This window comes from Dendrobium catenatum, unplaced genomic scaffold (genome assembly GCF_001605985.2).
Source record: "Dendrobium catenatum unplaced genomic scaffold, ASM160598v2 fragScaff_scaffold_156, whole genome shotgun sequence".
In the NCBI taxonomy this organism is placed as follows: domain Eukaryota; kingdom Viridiplantae; phylum Streptophyta; class Magnoliopsida; order Asparagales; family Orchidaceae; genus Dendrobium; species Dendrobium catenatum.
The window spans coordinates 8,243,449-8,252,762 of record NW_021318618.1 but is presented as its reverse complement, the minus strand read 5'-3'; the positions used below and the strand labels follow the sequence as shown (position 1 = coordinate 8,252,762).

General features: G+C 36.4%; 1 protein-coding gene across 1 annotated transcript; it reads left to right on the top strand.

The window, feature by feature from the left end:
- The first annotated feature begins 877 nt into the window (after positions 1–877).
- On the top strand, positions 878–4,876 carry LOC110098996 (probable alpha,alpha-trehalose-phosphate synthase [UDP-forming] 9). Its single transcript, XM_020825981.2, has 3 exons — positions 878–2,970; positions 3,633–3,906; positions 4,286–4,876. The coding sequence occupies exons 1-3, from the start codon at positions 992–994 to the stop codon at positions 4,607–4,609; spliced, it is 2,577 nt and encodes an 858-aa protein (XP_020681640.1). The 5' UTR covers positions 878–991; the 3' UTR covers positions 4,610–4,876.
- Positions 4,877–9,314: the final 4,438 nt, after the last annotated feature.

The window sequence follows — 9,314 nt, the reverse complement described above, 5'->3', positions numbered from 1 at the left end:
ACTACGGTCTTTGGGCAATTGACCCTAATAAATATAATTAATGATTTTATTTATTCATTTGAATTCCACAAATAGTCGAATCCTATTAGGGGGCGTTGCCTCTTTGGACTCCTAATATATCTGTGAAGCATGCGATGATTAAGAATATGAATAAATATGAGTGTCTATTGACCTATTTTCTTGTTGGGAACGGTCGAGTCAAATTCTAGGCAATACCAACATTTACTTATAAGTTTGCCCCCCTTGAAAATTAAGGCTGGTATTGTTCGTAGGATTTGAAGTTTTAAATGTTTTCAGGGTTGTTTGGTTGCATGCATTTAAGATGTAAAGTAATTCAGAGTGTTAAAAAAGTGCATTTCAAATTACTCAAGCAATGCATTTTTAGTTTATTTGGAATTTCTCTAATTTGAATTATTTCCAAATACATTACAAAACAGATGCGATTGTCACCGCCATTATCTGATGATTATTTTTTATTAGTTTCCTAAAATTATGATGAAGAGAAATATTTTGTTACAATTAATTTATTTAAATATGATGAGTGTAATAAAACTTTATCCAATTTTTTTGATAAAGAAAATTAATTTTTTTGATAAAAGCTCTTAATGTTACCCGTTCTACACGGTTCATCTATTCTACTCCCAACTCATCCTAACTGGCAATAGAAATACCCACGTGGTTTCTGTGAAAACCCATCGCCACTCCCACCGGTCCCCATGAGTCGACCCCACGCCACCCAAGTCCCAACTTATCCGCTAACCTCTTTCTCCCGGTCACCCCACTAAAGGCTACCGGCCATCGCCAGCCGATCTTCTCGGTAACCATACCTTTCGGTCCCCACATCACTACTCCCCAACATATATGCGCCGAGACGCGCTTCTCTTCTTCCCCGAATGGCCTCCTGCTCCTCTTCCTTCTCCACGCGTTCACCGCTCTACTCCGACGCCCGCAAGTGTAAACCCTAACCCTAATTTTAATCCTAAATTGCGCCATGCCTTCCCGTTCATACGCTGATCTTCTTGACCTAGCCGCTCCCCCACCGCCCCCCGCCCGCCTCCCTCGGGTCATGACGTACCCCGGCATCCTCTCCGACGCTTACGCCGACGACTCTTCTACCATTTCGGGTGGCCCCCTCTCTCCCTCTCCGATGAAGGAGCGACGCATCATCGTGAATAATCATCTCCCCCTTCACGCCGCTCGTGACCCCATCTCCGGCCAATGGTCTTTCTCCTGGGACCTCGACGCCCTCGCCTTCCAGCTCCGTTCCGGCCTTCCTGGCGGTTCTTCCTCCTCCTCCTCCGACGTCATCCACGTTGGCACCCTCCGTGCTGAGATAGACCCGGCCGACCAGGACGAGGTCGCCCAAATACTTTCCGATAGGTTCCACTGCGTCCCCGTGTTCCTGCCCCCCGACCTACACCAGAGCTTCTACCATGGATTTTGCAAGCACTATCTCTGGCCTCTTCTCCACTACCTCCTTCCTCTTTCCCCCGCAGTCCAAGGTGGCCTCCGCTTCGACCGCCGCCTATGGCTTGCTTATCTCTCCGCCAACAAGCTCTTCGCTGACCGCGTCATGCAGGTTGTCTCACCTGACGACGACTTTGTCTGGGCGAACGACTACCACCTCCTCGCCCTGCCATCCTTCCTCCGCAAGCGCTCCCCACGAATCAAGCTCGGATTCTTCTTCCATTCCCCCTTCCCTTCCTCGGAAATCTTCGGCACCATCCCTGTTCGAGAGGAGTTGCTCCGGGCCCTTCTCAACACCGACCTTCTCGGCTTCCATACCTTTGACTATGCTCGTCATTTCCTCTCTTGCTGTTCTCGCCTCCTTGGCCTTCACTATGAATCCAAGCGCGGGTATATTGGTATAGAGTACTATGGAAGAACTGTTACCGTTAAGATTCTCCCTGCAGGTGTTGACATGGGGCAACTGGAGGCCGTGATTTCCTCGCCCGAATCCCAATCCAAGGTCCAGGAACTGATGGCTAATTACAAAGATAGAATACTGCTTCTTGGTGTTGATGATATGGATATATTCAAAGGAATCGGCTTGAAGTTTTTGGCAATGGAACAGCTATTGGCTGACAATCCTGGGCTTCGTGGCCGTGTTGTTCTAGTGCAGATTGCCAACCCTGCCCGGAGCCAGGGGAAGGACATACAGGAGGTGCAGGAGGAGACAAATTCTCTAGCGAAGAGGATTAATGAGAAATTCGGCTCTCCTGGGTACAATCCCATTGTGTTGCTAGATGGTGGCCCTTTAACTACCGTTGAGAAGGTTGCTTATTATGCTGTTGCTGATTGCTGCGTCGTCAGTCCTGTAAGAGATGGGATGAACTTGGTACCTTATGAGTACACCATTTGTCGTCAATGGAGCCCGGCATTGGAGAATTTCCCAAAGAAGAGTGTGATTGTGGTTTCAGAGTTCATTGGGTGCTCGCCATCACTGAGTGGAGCAATTAGGGTTAATCCGTGGAATGTGGAAGCTGGGGCCGAGGCAATGAACTTGGCAATCACCATGCCAGAAACTGAGAAGCAGCTGAGGCACGACAAGCACTATAAGTACGTTAGTTCTCATGATGTTACATATTGGGCAAGGTCATTTGATCGGGACTTGCAGAGAGCTTGTAAGGATCATTTCACAAAAAGGTGTTGGGGCATTGGCTTTGGGTTGAGCTTTAGGGTTGTTGCGCTAGGTCCCAACTTTAGGAAGCTGTCAGTAGAGCATTTAGTTTCTGCTTACAGGAAGACGAGCAGTAGGCTGATATTGTTGGATTATGATGGGACGATGATGCCCCAGAGCTCGATCGATAAGACCCCAAGCAAGAAGGTTATTGATGTTCTGAATAGCTTATGCTCTGATGAGAAGAATGTTGTTTTTGTGGTTAGCGGTAGAGGGAAAGATTCATTGAGCAAGTGGTTTGATTCTTGTCTGAAGTTAGGAATCTCTGCTGAGCATGGATACTTCACAAGGTATTTCTTTGCATTTTGAAATCTATCTTTATTCAGTATATTAATTCTGGGAGAAATTTTGAATAACCAAAATTTGGTATGAATTTTGGATCATATAATTAATCATTTTATATTGTATTTATCTGAAAACAAATTTATTAATTTTAAAACTTATCCTTAACCAAATTTTGATTAGGATGTCCTCTTTATTTTCCTTAATTCAGAGTGTTTTAAACAAAAAACGGTAAAAAACGAGGGAGAATCTCATTTGCAATTAAAACCCTAAACTTATATTGTTGTTTGTTTATCAGATTAATTCAGTCTTTAATTCCTTATAACATGAAATCATAGGCTTGATGATCTCATCACAACATCCTATTATGAACATAGGATGAATTAAGTAGAGTCTTACCATTATTAAACACTTAAAATATGCTCAAGAATTCAATTGATCTTGAACTTAGCCATTTTCGTGCTTCTCATATTGCCAATTTTCCCTTCCACTATAAATCAAAAGTTGAATCCAGCTACTTCCGTGCATTGCCAACCAAGGGCATTAATTAATTATCTTACTGTTCATTTTGATTGAATTGCAAGAATTAGTATATATGGACAGAAAATTTAACACGTAATTCATTGCTGATCAATGCTTTATTTTTCTGACTTGTTCTCATTTACTGTAGATGGTGCCGAGATTCACCATGGGAGTCTTGCAACGTGGCTTCTGACTTGGAGTGGAAAAGGATCGCCGAACCAGTGATGAGGCATTACACAGAAGCAACAGATGGCTCCTATATTGAACACAAAGAAACCGCTCTAGTTTGGCACCATCAGGAAGCTGATCCAGACTTTGGTTCCTGCCAAGCAAAAGAACTCCTTGATCACTTGGAGAATGTTCTTGCTAATGAACCTGTAGTTGTTAAGAGAGGCCAACATATTCTGGAAGTAAACCCTCAGGTATATTTATATAATTGAATTTCTCTCCATTTTTTTTTAATTTTATTTATTTTTCACCTCGCTTAAAAAGGTGGTCAGTCTTATTCAGCAAGACAAATATGAATCAAAATAAACGTAAAATAATTAATCATTCTCAGGCCCTACCTATTGTTGTACCAGTGTTTACAATTATTGCCTTTCTTCTGTTCTGAATGACATTTGTTGATTCCTTTCTAACAACCATAAACCTTTGTGGATAAGTTCTGCCCTCTAATTGGCTACCGAATTTCTCTAGGTTCATAATCTAACTTTCATATACAGCTGGCCTCAGCCATTACTATTGACTTGGTTTTCTTAAACCCGCCATTGTTTCTTCATCATTTGTTCTGTAATGTCGCAGGGCATAAGCAAAGGCATAGTTGTGCGGAATCTGATCTCGACCATGTCGAATAGAGGGAAGCCACCGGACTTCGTTCTTTGTATCGGCGACGATCGATCCGATGAAGATATGTTCGAGGCTATCATGGGTTCCCCGACGACCGAGCCTTCTCTTCCCGCAATTTCTGATGTATTTGCCTGCACAGTTGGCAAGAAACCAAGCAAGGCAAAGTACTACCTCGATGACACAGTTGATGTAATCAATTTGCTTCAAGGCATAGCCGCTGCTTCTGCTCAACCAGCTAGAAGACCTCACCTTCAAGTATCATTCGAAGGATCTCTCTAATTCTGGAATAAACAGCTAAAGATTTAAATATTCTTCCTTGCACATAATCTTAAATACCTTCATAGTCAGCTCTGCACATGAAGAATTTCAAAGCCAAAAAAAGCTATGTAAATATCACAGGGCAGCTGTTCTTTTGTTCTTCTTTGTAGCACGCATATTACAGGTACATGAAATCATATCCATTTTATTTGCTTGCATATACTCTCAACACTTGTACTCCTTTGAATATTCTGTAAGAAATATCAATATTTTCCTTTTATCTCTCTATTCTTCTGATATTTTCCTTCAATCCCGCATAGTTGGAATAGTTCCTGCTTCAATTGAAAAAAGATGAGATCATATGTGAATTATTTTTTGTATAAAACGTAGGTATCTTCTGTCATAAAGGCATCATTTGGATAAGATCCAACGTCTTAGTTGGAAGCTTCTTGAATAAACATTCTCAATAATGCAGTTGTGTTCATGAACCGAAAATATATACTATTATGGATTAGTTGGCTAAGATGGATTCCTGTAGCGACATTATTTTTATGCTTTTTCTTATAGAATATGCCATCTTTGATAATGCATATGGCGCAAGTCAAATCTTCTGAATGATAATACAAAGGCGTACAATGGATGGATAAGAGTTATCTTGACTTGGAGACATGCTTGCTCGTCCTTTTTTATTCTATTTTTTTATGTTTCCAATACAAATCAACATTTCGACCGTTTTGTTTGCCTCTCCATAGTTTTGTTTGTTTACATCACCTCCATCATGAGATTCTTTTTTTTCTCTCTCTCTCTATCCTTACAAAAAAAATAATAATAATAAAATAAAACATTCTTAATTTACAAGCACAATAAACAAATTAAATAGATTCTAATTTTATCAATAAGCATTTATTGATAAAATTAGAATCTATTTAATTTATTTATTGCGCTTGTAAATTAAGAATGTTTGTTTAATTTGTAAATAAAGATCACCGTCTTTCACTTCCGTCATCATTTGCTTGCATATACAAAGATTTGGTTCGGCAACTATTCTTCTTCTTCCAAGTTCGAAGCTCCCGCATTATCAAGTTTGAAGCTTCACGCATTTCCGGCAACTATTCATCTTCTTCCAAGTTCGAAGCTTTCAAGAAGAAATAATACCTCAGGTTAGTTCCTTTATTGATAATCAGTGTCTCACCTTCTCTTTTGTAAATGGGGTTTAGGGTTAGGGATTACGGATAAAGTCCGAGTTTAGCTGAAATTTTAATCTTTCGTGAAGAAATAATATTAGAATCGAGGTCGGTATTACTCGGTACAGATTAGTATTGATCGGTACAGCTCGGTACCGAGCGGTATTGGCAGTTATATACACTCGGTACTGCTCGGTATTGGTGATTAATTGTCGGCATAAGGTTAGATAAAAAACATAAAAGATATTATTGATTCAATACCGAGTTAAATCATTTGAAACACTCGATACTGCTCTGTACCGAGTGACATTGACAGATATAAACACTCTGTACTGCTCGGTATCGACGTTTAATGGTCGTTATACGCTTAGATAAAAATATTAAAGATATTATTGATTCAATACCGAGTTTAATCATTCGGTACTGCTCGGTATGTTAATCGGTACAGCTCGGTATTGCTCGGTATTGACAGTTATAAACGCTCGGTACTATAGAAATACTATTTTTCCACATTGGAGACATTCTAATCTTTTAGATTGGAGAATTTAAAAGCTCTAGTTGCCACCTAAAGTTGCTAATGATCACTTTTTGAATTCAGTCTATCTTGGTCTCCATGAAAAGGACCCCCTCCCTTAGAGCATCTAAGACCTTTTGTACACTATCTCACTCATTGCCTTTTAAGTTGTGTTATCTTTATGTTTTGAAGGTAGATTACTATTATTGCTCTTGTTTACTCTCAAATTTTTTTTCTTTTTTTTTTCGTACTCTGTAAACTTCAAGTACTTCATCCATTGCATTTAGGTTGTGCCGCCTTTACCTTTAGGAGGAGGAATGAACCAACTAATTATATGTCCCCTATAATTTTTTGCACAAGTTTATTTTGTAGCACCTCAAAATCTAAAAAAGAAGAATTTTTGCTTTCTTTTTTTTATTATTATCTTTTTGAATCATTCTATACATTTTTTCTGTTAGTTAATAACAAATAATCATTCATTTACAACCAGATTAATTTGATATTTATAGCTGATTAATTTCTTTAAAGGAAATAAATAAACAATAGGAAAAATCTAATTATATTGCTACTGCCAATATTTACATTCTATATATACATATAGTCACTACTGACTATAAAAGAATACATATAAATCAAAGAACTTAAAGCATTCTTAATTTACAAGCGCAATAAACAAATTGAATATTTGATTGCTTATTGATAAAATTAGAATCTATTCAATTTGTTTATTGCGCTTGTAAATTAAGGATGTTTTAGATTTTGTTTTTGTAAGGACCATAATGTCCCCCTCCCTTGGAGCTTATATAGAAATAATATTTTTTCCTCATTGGAGACATTCTAATCTTTTAGATTGGAGAATTTAAAAGCTCTGATTGCCACCTAAAGTTGTTAATGATCACTTTTTGAATTCATTCTATCTTGGTCTCCATGAAAAGGACCCCCTCCCTTAGAACATCTAAGACCTTTTGTACACTATCTCACTCATTGCCTTTTAAGTTGTGTTATCTCTATGTTTTGAAGGTAGATTAATATGATTGCTCTTCTTTACTCTCTTTTTTTATTATTTTTATTTATTTATTTATTTATTTTACTCTATAAACTTCAAGTACTTCATCCATCGCATTTAGGTTGTGCCACCTTTATCTTTAGGAGGAATGAACCAATCAATTATATGTCCCCTACAATTTCTTTGCACAAGTTTATTTTGTAGCACCTCAAAATCTAAAAAAAGAATAATTTTTTTATTTTTTTTTTTATCTATTCGAATCATTCTACACATTTTTTTCTTTCAGTTAGTAACAAATAATCATTTATTTACAACCAGATCAATTTGGCATTTATAGCTTATTAATTACATTAAAGGAAATAAATAAACAATAAAGAAAATACATAAATAATAGGGAAAACATAATTATATTGCTAGTGTCAATATTTACATTATGCTATAAGCTCTAAAATTAAAAAAGAAAAAAACATATATAATAGTCACTACCGACTATAAAAGAATGCATATAAGTCAGAGAACTTAAAACAAAATCAAAATAATCATCATTATCTAGCCTTAATTTGTAGGCTCCTTATATTTATTTGAAATCATGTAAAATCACATAATGAGTTTGCGAAGCACAGTAAATAATCAAAACTTACGACTGCCTTCAATGCAAGCCAATAGATTCAATATGTTTGATATAATTCAAATCAATATCAATCAATATTATCTCACTAAGCAAAAGACATCTATTAATCTATAAAAAAATTAGTAAACAGTTTATAAATCTATAACAGGTGTTGTAGTAAAACAAACATCAATTATTAATCAGGTATATTCATGTTGATGATTTTATTATATATATTATATCAATCATAATGTCATATATAATTGTCTATCAGTATGTTATATCAATCAGTTCAATGCACTATCATATAAATATAATCATGGATACAATTAGAAAGAATAAGATAGAACATCCGAGTTTAATGTGGTATTTTTATCATTCTATCTGTTATTTGTCATATCTATTCATCTGTCAAATTTATCTTATCTTTTATTTATTTTTATTAATCATTTATTTTCATAAGTAATTTTCAATGATTATTTAAGAGTTGTCACTCTCTATCCGTCAGCGTAATTCGGTCAATCGATTACATGCTACAATAAATATCACATCACCAACCTTTTATTTTAAAAAAAAGCAATTGGCCCACCCTCCTGCATAAGACATTATATTTTAATGTTTAACAGCCAGTCTTCTTTACTTACATGTGAATGTTGTATTTTTTCTGTATAATGGAATTCAATATTATGTATGGAATGCAGTAGCTTATAAAATACAGAAATCTATAAAATTTGTTTATTATACATTTACTTCATAAAATCATTGCTTCTAATTTACGTGGTGAAAATTTAATATGTTCTGATCAAAATACTCATATTGACAACATCTATCACAGAATAAAAGTTATGTAGTAAAAATTTGCTAAATTGCAAGATATCATAACTTTTGCGAGTTTTGACTAAATTAAAATTCATGAAACACAAAATACTCAAAATCGAAATAAGAGGTAAAGTAATAGTAGCTTACAACGAGACAAGTAAATTTCACAAATGGATGGACCGGCAAATTGGCTCTATGACTCTCAAACTTAAGTTTTATTTTCCTCTTCCTCTCTTTTCTCTCTTATTTCTTATTTTTACTATGAAGAAAACAATTTACAAATTGGACTTATAATGACTCCTTAAAAAAATATTTAACTCGTTCAAAATATAGATTATTACTTATTTTTCACCTTCTGGTCATACCATCTTAATTAACCTTTAAAAGAAGGACAAACTCAACCTTCCTAAATAGCCTCCACAACAATCTTGCACCTTTATATCTCTTATCTTTAGGTAATGTTGTATTCACATCTAGAAGGATCATCAGCCTAGCTATTTGTATTGCCCACCATGAACTTATTGCTTCACTCACCACCCTTGGTTATGCCATGTCCTCTTCTTTGAGAATAATTGATCATATTAAATGGAATT